General features: G+C 32.4%; 1 protein-coding gene across 1 annotated transcript in view; it reads right to left on the bottom strand.

The window, feature by feature from the left end:
* The window catches only part of LOC126889489 (uncharacterized), a 258,815-nt gene that overhangs the window by 44,806 nt on the left and 191,905 nt on the right, over positions 1 to 22,104 (bottom strand). The window contains exons 6-7 of the mRNA XM_050657823.1: positions 8,112 to 8,456; positions 7,780 to 7,844 (exon numbers count right to left, since the gene is read on the bottom strand). Coding sequence (XP_050513780.1) covers positions 7,780 to 7,844; positions 8,112 to 8,456 — 410 coding nt within the window. The remainder of the gene's footprint in view (positions 1 to 7,779; positions 7,845 to 8,111; positions 8,457 to 22,104) is intronic.

Genomic DNA, 22,104 nt, shown 5'->3' with positions numbered 1-22,104 from the left:
TACTCTTTATTGGTAACGATAAAGCCATTAGCTTTCGAGATATTTGAAGCTAAAATCGAAGGAGCATAATATTATATATTAATCAAAATAAGTGTGCCTTTTCATTTTTAACTTCAAATATCTCGAAAACTAATGACTTTATCATTACGAATGAAGAGTATATTATTTGCATAGAAAGTATCGGAGAATCTAAAAATTATGCTAAAATAGCAGTTTCATCAGTGGCGTAGAATTTGGGTCAACCATTCACTTTCCCCTGTCGTACGTGTCTGGTATTAACCAGAAACGATTATTTAACATAATTTAGTACGGTGTACAGTATCTACACTTTCTGCCAAGTATCATAAGGATATGTCAAATAGTTTTATAGTACCGGGCACACATAGATCTTAAAGTTTTAAATAAAGAATAAATTATTTAAAAAAAAGAATACTTTAAAACAATTTGACATATCCGTGTCATACTTGGCAAAGAGTGTAGGCACTATATACCCTACTAAATTATGTTAAATAATAGTTTCCGGCTACTACCAGAGGCGTACGACAGGGGAAAGTGAATGGTTGACCCTTCCTAAATTTTACGCCACTGATGAAACGGCTATTTTAGCATAATTTTTAGGTTCCCCAATTATTTCTATGCAAATAATATACTCTTTATTTAAAGTCATTAGTTTTCGAGATATTTGAAGTTAAAAATGAAAAGGCACACTTATTTTGATTAACGTATTATGCTTCTTAGTTTTTAGCTTCAAATATCTCGAAAACTAATGGCTTTATCGTTACGAAAAGGAGTATGTTATTTACATAGAAAGTATTGGAGAATAAAAAAATTGCACTAAAATAGCAATTCCAGCAGTGTCGTAAAATTGGGAAGGGTCAACCATTCACGTTCCCCCGTCGTACGCCTCTGGTAGTAGCCAGAAATGTTTGTTTAACATAATTTAGTAGGGTGTACAGTACCAGCACCACTTACCAAATTTTGTGTTGTTGTCCCATGCCTGTCAGGAAATATTCAAAAATAAATAAAATAAAACTTTAATTTTGACACCCTTTATTTCGGTTATTATCAACTTGTGTACTAAGGTAAGTTAGCTTAAATCGACGTATTTTAACCCTAGCAATCCAAGGTTAGGCTATGGCCCATTCTTTGCCAAACACCCTGTATACATAACTTGAAAGAATTAGCAAATAACGCCATATTTTCTGTGTGCACATGCGCACAGAATAATAAAAAATCCCTCCCTTTACTACTTTTCCAAAATAGGCCACCGTTCTATATTTTTTTTGATGTTATCAAGCAGCTCGCAGCAGCATTTGCTCCCTTAAGGACCGCCACATTTGGCAGCATAGCCGTGTATACATGGTATTTTTAGTGTATGTCTGTGCAGCTACATTTCAGAGGCCTGCAAAACGAATAATGGTAGATATTTTTAATGTCCATGCTTTGCCACCGTAAAGAGGACTGAGAAAATGTAACATTTAATTAAGCGCTTTTAAAGCTGAAGTCGCAAGTTATCCTTACATAAGAATTACCTCGTTTTTAAAAATGTTGTACGGGCTATATAGATTCTACATTTTATTTTTTTATCTAGATTTAGTTGTTCAGGAACATGGCAATCAAGATATTTAAAACTGGATACTCTTTGAATTATATGACCATCAACATAATATAACCGTGAATCTTGATGTGCCAAACGGCTAAATACTATGTATTTTGTTTTTGAACAGCTTATGTTTAGGCCAAACTCTCTTCCCACTGTGTCATTAAAAAGGCACTATAATTATTGACGAAATATATCACTTACTCGAATTGAATTCCTATTGTTTCAATATTTCTGTAGTAGATCTACATATTATAACCATGTATCATTAATTTTCTCAGTGTGTATAAAATACAGAAACATGTGAATACATGAAAAAGCAAAATTAACTTTTAATAATCAACTTCATTGGAGACGAGGGTCAAAAACAGCAAAAATGAATTATTGTATATATCCTCAAAATCGTAATTATCAGCTCAGTTAAACCACGATATAGTGAAATTTAAGGTAATTACTTCGAGCTAATTTAATCCTATGGGAATTTGAGTCGGTGTCGAAATTCGAATTAGGTACCCGCTGCCATTGTAAGGGATACGCGTGTACGTCTCTCCTCTGGGAACCTATTCCAGTTATTATTTTTGCTGGAAATTGTATCTCTGTTTTGTAATATCGTACAGTGTGGAACGATCAGATGGGGAAGGTATTAGTGTGCCGAATATGTGGTTAAATTTAAGGGTTTCATGATTAAGGATTCGTGTTATATTTAATACTTACCTTACTAGTTGACTCGCCAGGAAGAGAATATTACTCTGATATAATTTATTTATTATCTAAGTAGGAAAAGAACGTTTTCTTTTGACGTTCATTTTATTGCGATATATTTTACACAAAAAAATAAACAATACATGTGAGTGTTAATAAAGTGACAGCGCAATAAAAATAAATTAAAAAGAAAAATAGTAAAACCTTTATAAAAGGTATATTTAAAATCCCTAAAAAGAGCTACATTACAATCACAAAACTAGTTTTCGACTTGTTTACACCCGCCATTATCAGTTCTTACCTAAAATGAATATAACCTGGTAAAATAATGCAAATATCTTCAAAATTTTGACTACGGTTAAGAAAAGTTGTAGTTTATACTCACGTGAAGTTTATATGCTAAGCACCAAGATATAGTTTACAAAAATATTAGGGCCAAAGCCCTGTAAAAGTATCCGTTAAGGAAACATCGATTGAAAATACTGACTTAAGCTTGGATGTTTGAAATATTTGCTAATATGCCCCAGGTAACATCTGAGCTGTGATTCGACTTGTTCACATGGTGGAAGTGTAGCAGCAAGTGACAATGAAATGTATAGTACCTCTAAACGATGACAAGACAGAAATGACAGTTCCACAGGAAGTTGAAAAATTAACCTGTCATATTTAAAGACTATGGTGTACAGTTTGTTAAAGTTAGAAATTATGTAACAACACGTGATTTGAAATTCAGTAAACTAGATGTTAATAGTTAAAAATGTATTCACGTATACTGTTAGTGTAGGTGGTGAGGCAAACTACATTACACAAATGTATGTACTCGAGAACTAAAGTCAGTAACCAAATCTTGTTGTCAATAGACTTAACCCTGGAAGCTCACACTTGGGTGTGAAATACCCATCGCGACACTTAATTGCATGTAGCTTGCGCAGCTGCATTTCAATGGTAATGCTGCTTTATGTAAATTTAGGCTCTAGTCCGCTAAGGACGGATGTGTACTTGCGGTCTCATTTGAGCAATATTTCCAATCACGAAAATTTATTGAATACAGGCGAGGGTATGTAGCACCCATGTGTGAGGTTTGCGATCAAGTTAATGACCTAACAACACAACATCCCACAAATTTAGTAACGCAAGCTAGGTGTTAGTTCTGCAAAGGCAAAGATGGAAAAGCAAAGAGTGCATGCTCGGCTTGCTATAAAGTATAATGCATGGAGCATAGAGCCACACTGCCTTATGAATGTAGTCACTAAAATGAGGGAAACTGAAATCCCTGGCTAAGAATGAATATGAGTTCTATAATCAAAAGGTGTTATATTTTAGCTGGAAAGGCCATTTTTCTGTTAAAATAAATCAAAATATTTTGAAATATGTTTCCGGTTTTTTAGAAAATGTTTGTTAATTATTTTTAGGTATTTTTAATACTTTTTCCTTTGTGTTACTACAATTAAGAGAGAAAAAATAAAATGATTGATTTAATTATTATTATGTATTTAGAGAGTCTGGGAAATCATAAAATATTTACTTTTTTTATTTCTTCACAAAAAATCATTGGGTATCTGATACCCATGTGCGCGATTTATTTAAAAAAAATAGGTGTGATTTTCCAGGGATAAGACTTAAAAAAGCAATTTTGTGTTGACTTAAAGTTATCGAATTTATTTAACTTATTGGTAGCTGTTGGACTTTGTGTAAGTTTAAAAAGGAAAAGAAATCACAATGGGGGTGACTGAGGTGTAAAAATGTCTTAAATAATCTAGGGGGATGTATCATTAAGAAAGCACAAGCTCAAATTTAGGCGACTAATTACTAAAGACCACGCAGGCTACCCGGATCCCTAAGGTTCCAAAAACCAAAACCGTTATTATAAGATGATGACAGTAGGGGCTGGGGGGGGGGTATAAAATGTTTGTGAGGAAATTAATGAGAAATGAACATGAACGGGACCCAAAAAGAAAATTAGACTTTTGATTTGGTTTTTACTATAGATGAGTGTTATATGTTGGTAATGAAAGATTGAATAGGTAGGGTAAAAATAGGCATATGTAGAAATATGGTGGTGGGTTGTGTGAAGATAAAAATTTATATAAAGTGGATGTGTGTGGATGATGATATCAATAATTTTTATGTAGGTTATGGATAGATAAAAGTGGTTTGATGGCTGAAGATGAAAAAAGGATTATTGTAGCTTGTATCAGATAAATTATAAGTGTGAATGTGAACGAAGTGTGAACGGGTGAAAAGTAATATTGTAAATGTGTTAAGAAAAAAGTTGTCGATGGAGTGGTTGTAAGTCCCGATTGAACGAAACATGGCGATTGACACAATTTGGACTTTTTTGTTTTTCCTTGATTATTGCTAGGTCCTCGTACAAGTGTAATTTTGATGGTTTGGCTCAAAAATAAATTGTGTTGAGGTGAAGAGTGTCTGCTCTTTTTATTCTTTTGTTCTGTAGGGTGTCAGGAGATTAGTCACCAATATGTTTGGGTCAACCTGCAGTGTATTGTGGTACTTGGAGCACTGACAAATAATTTCTTATTTGATGGTTTGCACTTAGAGGTACCTTATGTATGGTATTCTTGGAAATGTACCAAGGAGCTTTGAAAAGTTGCCTAACAACTTTTGATTGGAAGCGCTGAATCTTGTATAGGTTTGTTTAATTGTACCGATGACACATCCTTGGGGTACTCCAGAGTGGATGGGACTAAAGTAGTGAAAGCCTCTCCAAGTATTATCTGGAACGATTTTCCGATCAGATATGATTGTAGGAACATGCTGATTGGATCAGGCAGTTGTCTTTGAAGTTTTTCAATTAGAGTTTTATGCCATACCTTATCAATGGCTTTTGGTAATATGGTGTTAGCTTTTTCTGTAATAAAACTGTTAATTTTTTTTTTGTTCGAAGCCTTTCAATCACTTTGGATTATAAATGCCGTAGGCGAAGAAGATTGGGTTGAGTCGTTGTTGTGTTTATGAATTAGGTTGGGAGGGGGGATGGGAAAATTAGCACAATTTTAGGACAGTACAATATGTATGTTAGTATCTTTATTGCTTCTTTAGGTAGTTCTTTAAGTACTAGTCCTGCTATGTGGTCGTATCCAGATTCTTTCGTATTTAGGTTTTTGACTACTTCTCCAGTTTCGGAAATTTTGACTTTTGTGGTAGGAACACACATCTGGTACCGTTCACCTTCTATATATGTAATAAATTTCTCTTTGTTCTTTGGAACCCTGTTTGGAACATCTGTTCTATGAAAATATGTTCATCGAAGGAGTCAGCCACCCGTTCGTCACTTCGATACCAGTTTCCATCATTTTTCTAATCGGTGTTTTAGTTTCTGGTTTTGGTTTAAGTTTTTTAGACCATAACGAGTCATTATTTTTTCAGAGCTTGGCAAGTTTTCTAGAAAATAATTTATTTCTTGTCTTTTGTGTTCCTGCAGAACCATTTTTAATGGAGGGGTTACTCTGTTGTATTTGGTTTTGTATTCTGGAGAAAATGTTATGTCCCGGTTTTGTAATCGGGTGCACTTGCGTACGTAGTACATAAGACAATAATAAAGGGAGAGTAATCAGATGAGAGGTCGAACAACTATTGTACTTTCAAGTAGTTTAGGATACCTTTGACAATACCAAATCGATGAGATCAGACGTTCTTCGTACGTCGGTTGACCGATGGTAAGGTAATTACTTAAGCTAATTTAATTCTTTGGGAATTTCGGCCAGTGTCGAAATTCGAATTAGGTACCTACTGCCATTTTAAGGGACACGCGTGCACGTCTCTCCTCTGGGAACCTATTCCAGTTATTATTTTTGCTGGAAATTGTATCTCTCTTTTGTAATAGGGCTTTTCGTCGATTGTCATTTGTTTCGAGCTTCTGTCATATGTCATATAATCTGTGTATAATATTAATATACACGCATTATACGACATATGACAGAAGCTCGAAACAAATGGCTGTGAATGAAAAGCCCTACACCATACAGTTTAGAACGATCAGATGGGAGCGGTATTAGTGTGCCGATTATGTGGTTATGAGGATTCGTGTTATATTTAAGATTTATCTTACAAGTTGACTTATCAAGAAGGGAAAATTACTTTCTTATAAATTATTTGTTATCTAAATAGGGAAACAACGTTTCCTTATTGACATCTTTTTTATTGTAATATATTTTACACAAAACAAAAAACAATACATGCGAGTCTTAAAAACGTGACACAGTCAGTATTCACCCAGTGGTGAATACCTAAAAGAGTACAATAATTTAAATAATTTAATTATTAACTAATTGAATTAATTTGAAGAATACAATAATAACTGAAATAATTAATTAGTGTATAGTGTTGAGGTCACGAGTGTCTGCTCTTTTTAGTCTTTTGTTCTATAGGGGTGTCAGGAGATTGATGACCAATATGTTTTGGGTGAACCTGCAGTCTGTTATGGTAATTGGAGCACTTGGAGGTCCCTATGTATAGAATTTTTGGAAATGTACCAAAGAACTTTGCAAGGTTGCCTTAGAACTTTTGATTAAAAGCGCTGAATTTTGTGTATAGATCTGGATCCCGCGTACCAAAAAAAAGTTGATTAATAGCAAGCTGAAAATTTGATAATAGCTGAATAGTCGGACAAACTTTGATGTGCGGGAACACTGAAACAGGGGAAGGTTTAATTTTGGAACAAGTTAAGAATTTGGAACGTCAGATTACGAAAACGTTCCATGTATTTTGACGGACAGAAAATCCAATTGATTTGTTACCCTTTCATTAAACGCTCATGCAAAAATCAGACTGCTATTACTAACCAACATGATTCCTATCATTTGACATTTTCTTCGTGTTCCACTCATTAAAATGCCCAGTTGGTGATAAACGCCAAGGCGTGATTTTTGATCCATGAACCAACACATCTTTCTATATACGAGTCCCAGTTGTAGAAGTTTGTTCCAAATATGCTTATGACCTGTTAGGCGGATGTCTATGTAAATCCCCAAGTATTTGACCTCACTTTTTATTGTCAGACGAGTGTCCTTAAAGGTTACAGCTGGATTGATCGCCTTACTTAGTATAAACGTAGCGTGCTCCTCGAAACACGCTGAAACCCGTTGACGTTATTGCCTCCGAGCGGGACTCGAAAAACAAAACTCCAACCGTTGCAATACATGCCAGTCTTTAAAAAGGTTGCAAAAAGTTACAGTTGCGTTTTATTTGAAACTAGTTTTTTTTTATGTTTTTGTTCTGTCAGTTTAGTGGAAAACTGTCATTGTATATTCGGTTCAGGATCTCTGCATAATTATTTATCAAAGAAAATATTATAAAACATGGTTAGGTTTCTTTTAATTTTTGCCCTATCCTGTTTTTCCGTTAAAATATCTATGGCATACCGATATAATAATAATATACTGCAAATTTAAATACTCACTCTGACATAAAAATATGGTGCGATAAGAATTTTGGTATTTTCAAAATACCTAACTTACCCGTTTAAATGAGCCTTCTCGTATAAAATGATTGGGAAACTGGGGCCTTTGTACAACACAGGATCCTGAAATAAGAAAATATTTTAGAGAAATATTAAGCATACCTGTTAGTCAATATTGCAATTTTTGTTTTGCTTTTGTAAAATCATTGTTAGTACAAAATTTGCTGTAATTTGTTGAACGAAATGTTGCAAAGTGTCCTACAGTTTTGACCTGGCTACTTAACTCAAAATGCGTTTACCAAAGCTTTCTTCATCATTACCAAAGTGCAAAAATTGCATAAACACAATTGCAATAGACATACCTATATTTCTTGAATGAGCGTTACTTACTTGGTGGTAGGGCTGTGGTGGTGGTTGGCGGTTTCGTTCGTCTCGTAGAAGGAGGTCTTGTTGTTGTTGTAGTCGTTGTTGTTGTTGTAGTAGTCGTAGTTGTAGTGGTAGACTTGCTAGTTGGTACAAATGCCTGAGGAGGTGGGATAAACTCGGCGATTGTGTTGATTCTCGTATGTAATGAAGCTTCTGTCGCTGATATTATGTTATCTTGGTGGTTTATATTGAAGTGGGGGACTGAAGTGGGCCGGTGGCGAATTAATGGAGCTGATGTTGTTGGGGTAGCTGTGGTGTACTTGGCTTGTTCCAGGGCTTTTGCCATGTGAAAGTTTTTTTGAGATTCCACTGTAAATGAAATTAATCACATATAATTTCTTTTAATATAATATCAAACTTTCGAGGACAATTAAAATTGGTATATCTTTCTAAAAACCAATTTTTATGCTATGTTTTTATGTTAAAACTTTATGTTAAAAAGTTTGAATATTTTATAATAAATTTATGTTTTATTTATATCTTTATATATAAATGTTAAATATTGAATGTTGTATATAGACATTTTATAACACGACAACAACTGCATGAATATTTTTTGCAAAGTAAATATTATAAATTCGATTTATTATTACGAATTTGTATTACGAATATAAATTTTGCGTCGAGTCATATACACTAAGCGCCAAAATTAACGCACCACTTTCAAAATGGGACATTTAAAATGTCTCATATTTCCTAAACCTGTTGTCCGATTTTTGTGATTTTTTTAATATGTTATAGCTTTATTCTTCAAAAATATCGGTGTAATAATATTGTTGCTAAACAGATTGGTGTCATTGTATACCGGGTGTAAAAATGATAGTGTGTTTTTTCCTCAAAGTTTGGAACACCCTGTAGAATATTCTAGAATATATAAAATATTAAAATTACAACTCAACTATAACCTTAGGCTATTTTAACATTTTGCTTTTTGATTCATTCGCTCATGTTGGATAATAAAAAAATTAGGTACTTTAATAACTAGCAACGTTCTTCATCAATACAGGTTATTTCTAAATAAGTGCAACAAACTTTAGGGTGTAATTCTGCATGGAAAAATAATGACTGTTTGCTTTATAAACATATATCCGCAAATGCTTCATTTCCGAGAGACGAGATGTTGAATTTTTTCTTACAAACTGACAATTTATTTATTGCTCTAAAACCGGTTGAGAGATGCAAGTGAAATTTGGTAGGTTTTAAGAGGTGGTTATTGCGCATTTTTTGGCATACAATTAAGAATTTTATGTTTACCATTGGCGTGCATACGGGTAATATGACCGTGTAATATGACCCGTATGCATGCCATGGTGAATATAAAATTCTTAATTGTACGTCAAAAAATGCGTAATAACTACACCTTAAAACCTACTAAATTTTAATTACATATCTCAACTGGTTTTAGAGCAATAAATAAATAGTCAATTTGTAAGAAAAAATTCAACATCCCGTATCTCGGAAACGAAGCATTTGCTGACATATATTTATAAAGCAAAACGTCATTATTTTTTAATGCAGAATTACCCCTTAAAGTTTGTCGCACTTATCTAGAAACACCCTAAATTGATGAAGAATGTTGCTAGTTTTTAAAGTAGGTACCTAACTTTTTTATTATCCAATATAAGCGAATGAATCAAAAAGCAAAATGTTCAGATAGCCTAAGGTTACAGTTGAGTTGTAATTTTAATATTTTATACACGCTAATATTTTATATACCGCACCACCTTAAAAACGGGTCATTTTTAATGTCTCAAATTTCCTAAACCTGTTGTTCGATTTAAGTGATTTTTTTAATATGTTGTCTTATTCTTTATAAATATGTATTGCTGTAATAATAATGTTGCTAGATCAATTATTGTTATTGTATACCGGGTGTACCAATCAAACTGTGATTTTTCTCACTCTGTGGAATATTCTAGCATTATGCTAACTTATTATTCAAGCATGCAATAACACACTGAAATTAAAACCCAACTACAGCCTCATATTTTCTTAGCATTATGTTTTTTTATTCATTCACTTGTATTGCATAATAGAAAAGTTAGGTGCTTTTTTATCTAGCCATGTTTTTCATCAATACAGGATGTTTTTAAATAAGTATAGCACACTTTAATGGGTACCTAATTCTGCACAAAAAAGTAATGACAGTTTGCTTTATAAACGTTTACTTAATAAATGCTTCGTTTCCCAAATACGGGGTGTTGAAATTTTTCTTACAAAATCTTACAATTTCTTACAATGTCTCTAAAACCGGTTGAGATATGCAAATGAAATTTTGTGAGTTTTAAGAGGTACTTTTAACTTTAGTTAGTTATAACATAGGCAGGTATCGCTTAGATCGTGGGTTCAAATCCAACCCGGTGTCAGTTGTTTAGATATTTATTAATTTGTCTAGTCTTTACCTTGGCTGTGATATTCAAACTCAAAATGTACCTCTCTGTTACGTTGTTCTAAGGTATGCAATAGGCTAATGGACAACTGCGAGACTTGCACGACTCTTGCTGCCAGACCAAGACCAAAACCAAGACTGGGAGCGCAATACCAAGAACAAGACCAAGACCAGGTGTAGTGGTGTAAGACCAACACCAAGACTGTCTAAGTCTCGTCTTGGTCTTGCATTTGGGCAACACTAATGGAAAATGATCCACCCCGTAAAATGGTTCTAGAAAGCGAAAGCAGCGGAACCCCACACGGAGTGTTAAGCCATATACTATACTAAGATATTTATCAAAACAAAAATTTATGTAGACGCAGTTGACATTTACTACACGTTTTTTGGGCATACAGTAAATCTACTTTGTGATGTACTTTTAGAAATATGTATGATATATACCATCAAATCGTAGATATTTATAAAGATCTGTAGTAGACCAGTAATCATCCTAAGAAGGAAGCTGGTGATATCCTCTTATTAAAAGTAGCCTCAAAAATTTTTAGAAATTTTTTTAGAATTTTTAGAAGTTTTTTCTCAGAAACAGTGAATCTCTTTCCTTCTGAGCATGCAGTTAGGTATTGCGACAAATAAATTGAACTATTTCAGGTGAGAAAAATAATAAAAACGTTTCGAATCCAGATTTGCCCTCAACAAACAGAAGTGTTTATCGTCTACTCTTGGTGGTATGGAAGCTTGTGATTAAATTCCAACCTTTTCACTTTTTTGAAATTTACGGTAAAACATTTAAATTTTCTTCCTTATCTCGTCGAAAACTCATAAACATGAATCTCTACTTCACCGAGTACTTCATCTATATCAGGAATGTCTAAAATCTGATTGTCAATATCGTCCTCCTCATTCCTAATTGCTTTCAGTATCTGGATCGACTGAATCAGGTAGAAGAATTATTACAATATCCAATGGTTATGAGGAGGTTGACGCTTCCACGTAGCCGTTTGTATTTACCAGATACAAATGCCTTCATATAGATAAGTTAAGTATGTATAAATATAGATCTAAGTATTATGGTTGGTTTTACTTCCACCAACTTGAAATAAACACTCTTTCGATCCAAAAAGGTATCCAGTTCTTCACTGAAACTTAACTAAACCTCAAAATTATGATACACTGTTGCCAACTATATCATTTTGGGAAAAATTTATGCTGAATATAAGATCTTTAGAAACATGTTACCCAATTAGGGCAGTCAATGAGGGTATGCGGCTTCGAATTCCATCCTACTATATTGATTTACGTGATATTTTCACAGTAAGTAGGACATAGCCCAAGAAACAAAGTCTACCCTATGGCGATGTGTGCTTTTGTCTTGCGGGCGGTTCCCATCCCTTCTCGGGGGTGGAAAATTTTTTGCTTAAATTACTACAGAGCTACAGAAACATAACACCTTTTCAAACGGTTTTTTGCGAATACATACCTTAAAAACTATGCAGCTAACTAAAAAAACTATATAAAACATTTTTGTAGCTTATAGAATAACAAAGAGACTCTTTCCTTTATGAATATTCTAGTTATAACACAAAACGTGATATGGTAAGTGAAAAAAACTTGTTTTCTTGGTGCATGCTCAAATCAGTGTATTTAATTTGAAATAACAGAGAAACGGTCGGTTTTAGGTGTATAATGCTTCCAATAACTTTTGTTGTGCTTAAAAAGACCTTTAAAATAAGCAATATTAAATGTCGATTACATTCAAACTATGCGAGATAAACTGTAAAAAATTTGATGACTAACGTATTTAAAAAAAAAGAGAAGTATATTTAACCCCTCATCCACAAGAATTTAAATGCATCGTTTTTCTTCTACAATAAATTTTACTATAGTATTCTTTTTATGTTCAAAAAGTTGAGCGGGTTTAAAATGAATGGTTTTTGAAAAAAATAAGATCAAATTATTGAGCGCATTTTTAAATTTTCTTAAAAATCTTCCTATTTCTCCATGTAACTCGAAAATGATACGAGGTGCCAAAAAAATGCCATACAAAAATGTAGGTTTCTTCTAGATAAACATTTTGATTTTATTTTTTATAACACTATCACTTATCATTTTCAAGTTACATGGAGAGAAAGGAAGATTTTTAAGAAAATTTAAATATGTGCTCTATAATTTGATATTATTTTTTCAAAAACCATTCATTTTAAACCCGCTCAACTTTTTGAACATAAAAATAACACTGTAGTAAAATGTATTGTAGAAGGAAAACGATGCATTTAAATTCTTGTTGATGAGGGGTTAAATATACTTCTCAATTTTTTTCTTAAAATTCGTTAGTAATCAATTTTTTGCAGTATATCTCGCTTAGTTTGAATGTAATCGACATTTAATATTGCTTATTTGAAAGGACTTTTCAAGCAAAATAAAAGGTATTGGTAGCATTATACACCTAAAATCGACCGTTTCTCTTTTATTTCAAGTTGACTACACTGATTTGAGCATGAACTAAAAAAACAAACTTTTTTACCTACCATATCTCTTTTTATGTTATAACTAGAAGATTGAAGGAGGAACGAATCTCTTTGTTTTTTTATGAGTTACAAAAATGTTTTATATAATTTTTTTAGTTAGATGCATTGTTTTTAAAGTATTCGCACAAAACCGTTTGAAAAGGTGTTATATTTCAACGAAAATCGCCAATTTTCAACCACGAATAACTCGAAAAGTATTGAGTTTTCGAAAAAAAAAATTATAGAACAGTTTTGCTTAGAAATAGGTCCTCTAGCAAATTCCGTAGTTGTTTAACAAAAAATTTTCCACCCATAAGAAGGGGTGGGAACCGCCCCTAAGACAAAAGCACACATCGACAATGGGTAGACTTTGAATAAGGAGATATTTTCAGGCTATTCCTAAAATTTCATTAAAATCCATGCAGTAGAATAGAATTCGGAGGTAATAACCTGGTCTTCCTCTCATTGACTGCCCTAAATTGTGTTTTTGCAAATATTCCTTTTATACGGGGTGTCCCGAAAGATTGGTCATTAATTATGTGTACTACAGTTTCTGAGGTCAAAAATGTGTTGATTGACCTTACTAACAATATATACAATAGTGCACACAAAAAAAGTTACAGCCCTTTGAAGTTACAAAATGAAAATCGATTTTTTTTTCATATATCGAAAACTCTTAGAGATTTTTTATTGAAAATGGACATGTGGCATTCTTATGGCAGCCTCATCTAAAAAAAACAACAGTGAAATTTGTACACCCCATAAAAATGTTATAGGGTTTTTTCCCTTAAACTCCCCCAAACTTTTGTGTACGTTCCAGTTGAATTATTATTTTGGTACCATTAGCTAAACACAATATTTAACTTTTTTTGCCTCTTAGAATTTTTTCAATAAGCCATTTCTTATCGAGATGCGTTTTTTTTTAATATGTTTACCTTAAAAATTTTATGGGGGTTTTGTTCATTTAAACCCCCCAAATGTTTTTGTACGTTCCAATTAAACTCTTATTGCGGTACCATTAGTTAAACACAGTGTTTCTAAAACTTTTTTGCATCTTGGTATTTTTTCATATTATAAAAATGTAAATTATAAATTGTTCATATTATACCAGGTCTATAATCGTACTTGACCATATACAAATATGTGGTGGATTTGACAAAAAATATTCAAAATATCTCTATAAAAACTGGCTTTTCGAGAAAGTACTAAGAGGCAAAAAGTTTTAAAAACAGCATTTTTAACTAATGGTACTACAATAATAATTTAATAGGAACACACACAAAAGTTTAGGGGGGTTTAAGGGAACAAAACCCCCATAAAATTTTATGGGGTGCAGAAATTTCACTATAATTTTTTTTCAAGATACTCCTACCATAAAAATGCTACACTAAGCATCAAAATTAACGCACCACATTAAAAATGGGACATGTTTGATATCTCGTATTTCCTAAACCTGTTGTCCTATTTGTGAGTGATTTTTATAGTATGTACATATATTATAGCTTTATTTTTCAAGAAGATCGATGTAATAGCATTATTGCTAAACAGGTAAGTGTCATTGTATACCGGGTGTAAAAATGATAGTGTTTTTTTTTTCTTTAAAGTTTGGAACAACCTGTGAAATATTCTAGCGTATATAAAATACTGAAATTAAAACTTAACTATGACCTTAGGCTTTCTTAACATTCTGCTTTTCGACTCATTCGCTTATGTGTAATAATAAAAAAGTTAGGTACTTTAAAAACTAGCCATGTTATTCATCAATACAGCATGTTTCTAAATAAGTGCGACAAACTTTAAGGGGCAATTCTGCATGAAAAAAATAATGAACGTTTGCTTTATAAACATATGTTCACAAATGCTTTGTTTCCGAGATACGGGATGTTGAATTTTTTCTTACAAACTGACGATTTATTTATTGCTCTAAAATCGGTTGAGATATGCAAATGAAATTTGGTAGGTTTTAAGAGGTAGTTATTGCTCAATTTTGACCTACAATTAAGAATTTTATACCATTGGCGTGCATACGGGATGTATCTAAAATGTTTATACCCGTGTGCACGCCAATGGTGAGTATAAAATTCTTAATTGTATGTCAAAAAATGCGCAATAACTACTTCTTAAAACTTACCAAATTCCATTTGCATATTTCAACCGATTTTAGAGCAATAAATAAATCGTCAGTTTGTAAGAAAAATCCAATATCCCGTATCTCGGAAACGAAGCATTTGTGGACATATGTTTATAAAGCAAACGGTCATTATTTTTTCATGCAGAATTACCCCTTAAAGTTTGTCGCACTTATTTAGAAACACACTGTATTGATGAAAAACATGACTAGTTGTTAAAGTACCTAACTTTTTTATTATCACACATAATCGAATGAATCAAAAAGCAAAATATTAAGAAAGCCTAAGGCTATAGTGAAGTTTTAATTAAAATATTTTATATACACTAGAATATTCCACGGGGTGTTCCAAACTTTGAGAAAAAAAAAACACACTATCATTGTTACACCCGGTATACAATGACACTTACCTGTTTAGCAATAATATTATTACATCACTATTTTTGAATAATAACGCTATAATTTACTAAAAAATCACTCAAATCACACTAATTTTTAAGATGGTGCGTTAATTTTGATTCTTAATGTACCGGGTGTCCCAATAAGAATGGCTCTCGGCCATATCTTAGGAACCGTTTATAGTAGAGCTTTGAAATAAAAAATTTTATAACAAAAGTTGCCTCAGGAAAAGCCTGGAAATTATTTTCATAATTGTGGGTCCACCGCTAGAGGGCGTAATTAAATATCAAAAATAAAAAAATCTAAATTTTACAAAATGTTCCTAATGAAGGGGCACTGGAAATCCGATTATTATATTCTTCATTAAATTCTGCGCATATTTGATTTAACAATCTTAACTCTACCTTTGCAAATAAGAGGTGGGGGTGAGTGGGAACCTTGTTATGAAAAAATGGCTGTAAGTCCGGTTCTGCTAAATCAAATTTTGAAAACTGGGTCTTGTTGAAGACAGATTTTTTTCTTCAATGTAAGCGTGATAATTTTGAACCATCCTAATAAGTAATAAGCCAGCTGGGAGGCGTTATTTAATTTTTTTCAGAAATCTAGTTTTCTTTGGAAAATATTAAATACAAGTATGCATTTTTAATCATACTGTATAAAATTACATTAAATTAGCAATAGAATAGCGAAAACCGCATGTCGATACCTTTTTTCTATCTCAAAATATCTCGAGAAACGTGTAAATTTTATACATAACTGTTACTATCACCGGTAAACTAAGTTAATGAAAAGTAGTGTGCCGTGGAAAAAACCAAAATAACATTTTCCAGATGTCAACGTATAAAAATATAATTAATTAAAACAACAATATAAAGAGAAGCAATACTATTAAAATTAAATATAACACAGAACAAAAAGAACTACTTAGTGACGACCTAAATATTCAAATTGTTGCCCATCATACACTACTCTAGAATACATTATCCAGAGAATACTAAACGCCATTCAAAGCATATCGAGAGCAGAAATTGAGACTGCTGTTCAATCTACTCTTGAAAGAGTAAATGTTTGCAACGAAAATGATGGGCAAAAATTTGAATGTTTATGTCCTCACTAAATAGTTGTTTTTATTTCTTTGTAATAGGGCTTTTCAACGCTTCTCATTTGTTTCGAGCCTCTGTCATATGCCGTATAATCCGAGTATAATATTAATATACGAGATATGAACGAGGCTCGAAACAAATGAGAAGCGTTGAAAAGACCTAATATACGTTGAGAGCTGGAAAATGTTTCTTTGTTGTTTCCATAGCACACTACTTTTAATGAATTATTTCGTTTACCGGTGACAGTAACAGTTATGTTTTTAAATTTACACGTTTTGTAAGATATCTCGAGATAGAAAAAAGGTATTAACATGCGGTTTTCGCTATTCTGTTGCTAATTTTGTCTAATTTTGTAATATGGTATTAAAAATGCATGTTTGTATTTAATATTTTCCAAGGAACACTAGATTTCTGAAAAAAATTAAATAACGCCTTCTAGCTGGCATATTACTCAGTAGGTTGATTCGAAATCATAACTTTTACATTGATGAAAAAGATCTATCTTCAACAAGACCAAGTTTGCAAAATTTGATTAAGCAGAACCGGACTCACAGCCAGTTTTTCATAACAAGGTTCCCACTCACCCCTACCTCTTATTTCCAAAGGTAGACCTAAACTTGTCAAATCAAGTATGCGTAGAATTTTATGAAGAATACGACGATCGGATTTCCAGTGCCCCTTCATTGGGAAAATTTTGTAAAATTTAGATTTTTTAATTTTTGATATTCAATTACGCCCTCTAGCGGTGGTCCCACAATTATGAAAATAATTTCCAGGCTTTTCCTGAGGCAACTTTTTTTATAAATTTTTTTATTTCAAAGCTCCACTATAAACGGTTCCTGAGATATAGCCGAGAGCCATTCTTATTGGGACACCCGGTACATGTCCATATTGAGTAAAAAATCTTGAATAGTTTTCGATATATTGGAAAAAATTTATTTTTATTGTATAACTTCAAAGGGCTGCAACTTTTTTATGTGCACATTTGTACTAAGTTATGTAAGATTCAATCAACCTATTTTTGAACCCAGAATCTGTTATAATTTATGACCAATCTTTTGGGGCACCATATATAATAAATATATGTACTGTATCCTTATTCAAAAATAAACCATATCCGATACCTTTTGACTCTCACCATCAACTACAGCACAAGAAACAAGTGATATGAATTTGGACGTTTTGTATGTGGTTTTTGAATAAATCCCGCAAGTAAAAAAAACATATCAACTAACAAAAAGTAACACCCGTGTTGAGCTGTCCCCACTTGCAAAAATTAAAAAACAAATAGCTCTGATTTTTGAGCTATTTATGAGCTCTCATATTCCGCAAACTAAAAATTTTGAGCTCGTTCCACTGAGCAGGAATTTGATACATTATTGGGTGGGGGGCTGAGTCAGCCCCCCCACTACTTAAAAATAGGAATATTAAATTGGTTTTTGCGGCAGAATTACGAGCTATTTATGAGCTCTTGAAATTATATAGTTTCGATTTTTGAGCTCATCCCCTTCACCCCCAAACAACCCTTTAATTAATTGATTTAACTTAGGAGAAAAATGCTGAGAAAACTTAAAATATATCGTTCTGCGGATATAATTCCTATATCGCATATACTCTAAGAATAAACTATTAAATCACGTGCATTTCGATTATTGAGCTACAACCCCTTCGCAAGAAAACCACCCTATCTTCCCGGCTTAAGAGAAAGTTGTACTTAAAATGCATTAAATTAATTATTTGGCGACTACATATCATTTAATAATATATAAGCTTCCAAATTACGCGCACTTAAATCAGTAAATTGCAATTTATTTTGTTTAGTGCAGTCACTGAAAGTAAAAATTAACCATTACCTTCAATTTCGATGAAACTTCATAGATTTTCACGAAAATTGGTCAGTGGTTAGATTATACCTCAAGAAACAAAGGTGACATGGTACCACCTTGCGCCTTTACCCTGAGGGAGGAAATTCGCCCCTTCTCGGGGGTGAAAATTATTTTATAAAAAATAACTGCACAAATTTATAAAAGAACAAATTATAAGCAAAATTTATTATATAAAGTTATTAAAATAAGTCAATACTTTTTAAGTTATTAAAGATCAAAAATTTTAATTATTCGTGAAAAAAATGCATGTTTTGAAGCGGTTTTTCGTAAATCACTGAAAAACTGTAAGTTTTTTCAAAAAAGTTAATAGTAGTTTTACTCGTATAGCTTATATTCTAAGAATAAACTCTTAAATCACGCGCCTTTCGATTATTGAGCTACAACCCCTTCGCAAGAAAACCATCCCATATTCCCGGCTTAAGAGAGAGTTGTACTTAAAATAATTTATATTAATTACTTGGCGAGTAGATATCGTTTAATAATCTATGAGCTCGCAAAATATACGCATCTCAATTATTAAATTGCCATTTTCTTTCTATAGTGCAGTCACTGAAGGTAAAAATCAACTATGACCTTCGATTTCGGTAAATCTCCATTCATTTTCACGAAAATTGGTGAGCGGATTTTGATGCTATCAACTTTTTCTGGAGCTCATTTTTGATAGGTATTTCTAAGTACTTTGACAAGTATTTAGTACCTAAGTGTTATAAAATGTATTTCTTTCGCGTTATTAAGATTGAATCCTTAGATTTAAACAGTCGCAGAAAAAAATATACATTTAATTACCAATTACTTACTTTAAATTAACATTAAAGGGTTTTTCAAGTAAGCAATTTATTATATTTTTTATTTGCTTCAATTTTAGTGATGAACACTTTTTTGTAAAAACTTTCAATTTTTGAGTTATTTATGAAAAATCGCTTAAAGCATGCAATTTCTTTCACACAAATTAAAATATTTGATCTTTAATAACTCAAAAGGTATTGATTTTTTTTAATCACATTATATAACAAATTTTGCTTACAATTTGTCCCTTTCTCGATTTGTGGGGTTATTTTTAATAAAGTAATTTTCACCCCCGAGAAGGGGTGACATATACCCCAGGTTAAAACCCCAAGTTGTTATTGTAAATTCGTGAAAATAAATGGAGATTTACCGAAATCGAAGGTTTACCTCATAAATTATTAAACGATATGTAGTCGCCAAATAATTAATTTAAATTATTTTAAGTACAACTCTCTCTTAAGCCGGGAATAGGGGATGGTTTTCTTGCGAAGGGGTTGTAGCTCTATAATCGAAAGGCGCGTGATTTAAGAGTTTATTCTTAGAATATAAGCTATACGAATTAAACTACTATTAACTTTTTTGTAAAAACTTACAGTTTTTCAGTGGTTTACGAAAAACCGCTTCATAATATGCATTTTTTTCACGAATAATTAAAATCTTTGATCTTTAATAACTTAAAAAGTATTGACTTATTTTATTAACTTTATATAATATATTTTGCTTTTAATTTGTTCTTTTATTGATTTGTGCAGTTATTTTTAATAAAATAATTTTCACCCCCGAGAAGGGGCGGTATCCACCCTCAGGGTAATGGCGCAAGGTGGTACCACGTCACCTTTGTTTCTTGACATATCCTCTAACAACTGCCCAATTTTCGTGAAAATCAATGAAGGTTCACCGAAATTGAAGGTAATTGTTGATTTTTACCTTCAGTGACTGCACTATACAAAGTAAATTGCAATTTACTGATCTAAATGTGCGTAATTTGGAAGCTTATAAATTATTAAATGATATGTAGTCGCCAAATAATTAGTTTAATGCCATTTAAGTACAACTTTCTCTTAAGCCGGGAAGATAGGGTGGTTTTCTTGCGAAGGGTTTGTAGCTCAATAATCGAAATGCACGTGATTTAATAGTTTATTCTTAGAGTATATAAGCTATAGAAATTATAACCGCAATACGATATATTTTAAGTTTCCTCAGCATTTTTCTGTTAAGTTAAATCAATTAAAGGGTTGTTTGGGGGTGAAGGGGATGAGCTCAAAAATCGAAGCTATATAATTTCAAGAGCTCATAAATAGCTCGTAATTCTGCCGCAAAAACCAATTCAATATTCCTATTTTTAAGTAGTGGGGGGGGGGGCTGACTCAGCCCCCCCATTAATGTATCAAATTCCTGCTCAGTGGAACGAGCTCAAAATTTTTAGTTTGCGGAATATGAGAGCTCATAAATAGCTCATAAATCAGGGCTACTTGTTTTTTGGTTTTTGCAAGTGGGGGGGGGGGGCAGCTCAACACGGGTAAAAGTAACAATGAAACATATAAAAAGTATACTGCCGTGCTAAGCCCAAAGGCGGTTACTGATTTTTTATCGAAAATGAGATTATTGTATTTCTAGGTAGGTTTCATTATATTATAATGCTTCTACAACTCCAAAGACTTTGTAAATATATTCTAGATACCCATTATAATACTTCTGCAACTCCAAGAACTTTGTAAATATATTCTAAATACCTTGTTCTACCCTAGAAATACAACAATCTCATTTTCGATAAAAAATCAGTTACCGCCTTTGGGCTTAGCACGGCAGTATATTTATTAACAAAGTAAATATTTCAACATTTTCCCAATCCAGAATAATTTTTATAGCGTTCCGAAATAGGAACGAAAATCCACACATCTTTTCGCGCGCCATTGATTAATTCTTTCAAAAGTTACCGTCAAATACGAGTATATCGTTCACCAAATTTCTAAATGTGATTAATAAGCGTTTTTCAATTAATAATTTTAATTTGAAATTTTTAATTCCAGTATCTCAGCAACTAATCTCTTAGGATTTATATACCTCTATTAAAATTAATCAAATAATGGGAGGTTTCTTTGGCTTTTGTAATTTTGTGGGTATGTAATAGAGAAACTTCCTTTGGATTACCGCATTTACTCAAAGATGTTTGAATGTTATTCAAAACCTTTGTATTTGTTATTTAGATTAAAACAAAGGTTTTTATAAGGCTCGTAACAGTCAACTCATGAAAGTCCTTATTAATAAAAACCTTGGCTAGCTGGTTATGTAATGACTATCAACTTTTTATAGTTACCAAAAGATATTGGTAAAAAAATTGGAAATTAAACTCGAGTTATTACGGAACAAAAAAAGAATGAAGGAAATTGCTCCATGGAAAGCCGAGAAAATGAATTTCTTTAACGTATACCGATTTTGAACTTTGAGGGTTACATTTTCTTCAACCTAATTTTTGATTGGAATTTTGCTATTTTTGGCAATTTTCACACGTATTATCGATAGTTTTTATTATAATAATATATATTATGAGTATTTTAAATATATGAAAATTGGTGTGGAGACAGAGGACAAAGATAAAAAGGTGATTGTTTGAAAATTATGATCTTATTTTTTATATCTTTGCCGTAAATTCCGGTCAATTTTGACCGGTTGTATCTCAGGAACCACTCGTTATAATTAAACGTTTTTTCTTTTAAAGAAGCGTCCTGCCGCTGCTTTTTGAATAACGTTTTCGCAAT

Source organism: Diabrotica virgifera, chromosome 8 (assembly GCF_917563875.1).
Source record: "Diabrotica virgifera virgifera chromosome 8, PGI_DIABVI_V3a".
Taxonomy (NCBI): domain Eukaryota; kingdom Metazoa; phylum Arthropoda; class Insecta; order Coleoptera; family Chrysomelidae; genus Diabrotica; species Diabrotica virgifera.
This window is presented reverse-complemented; position numbering and strand designations above follow the sequence as displayed.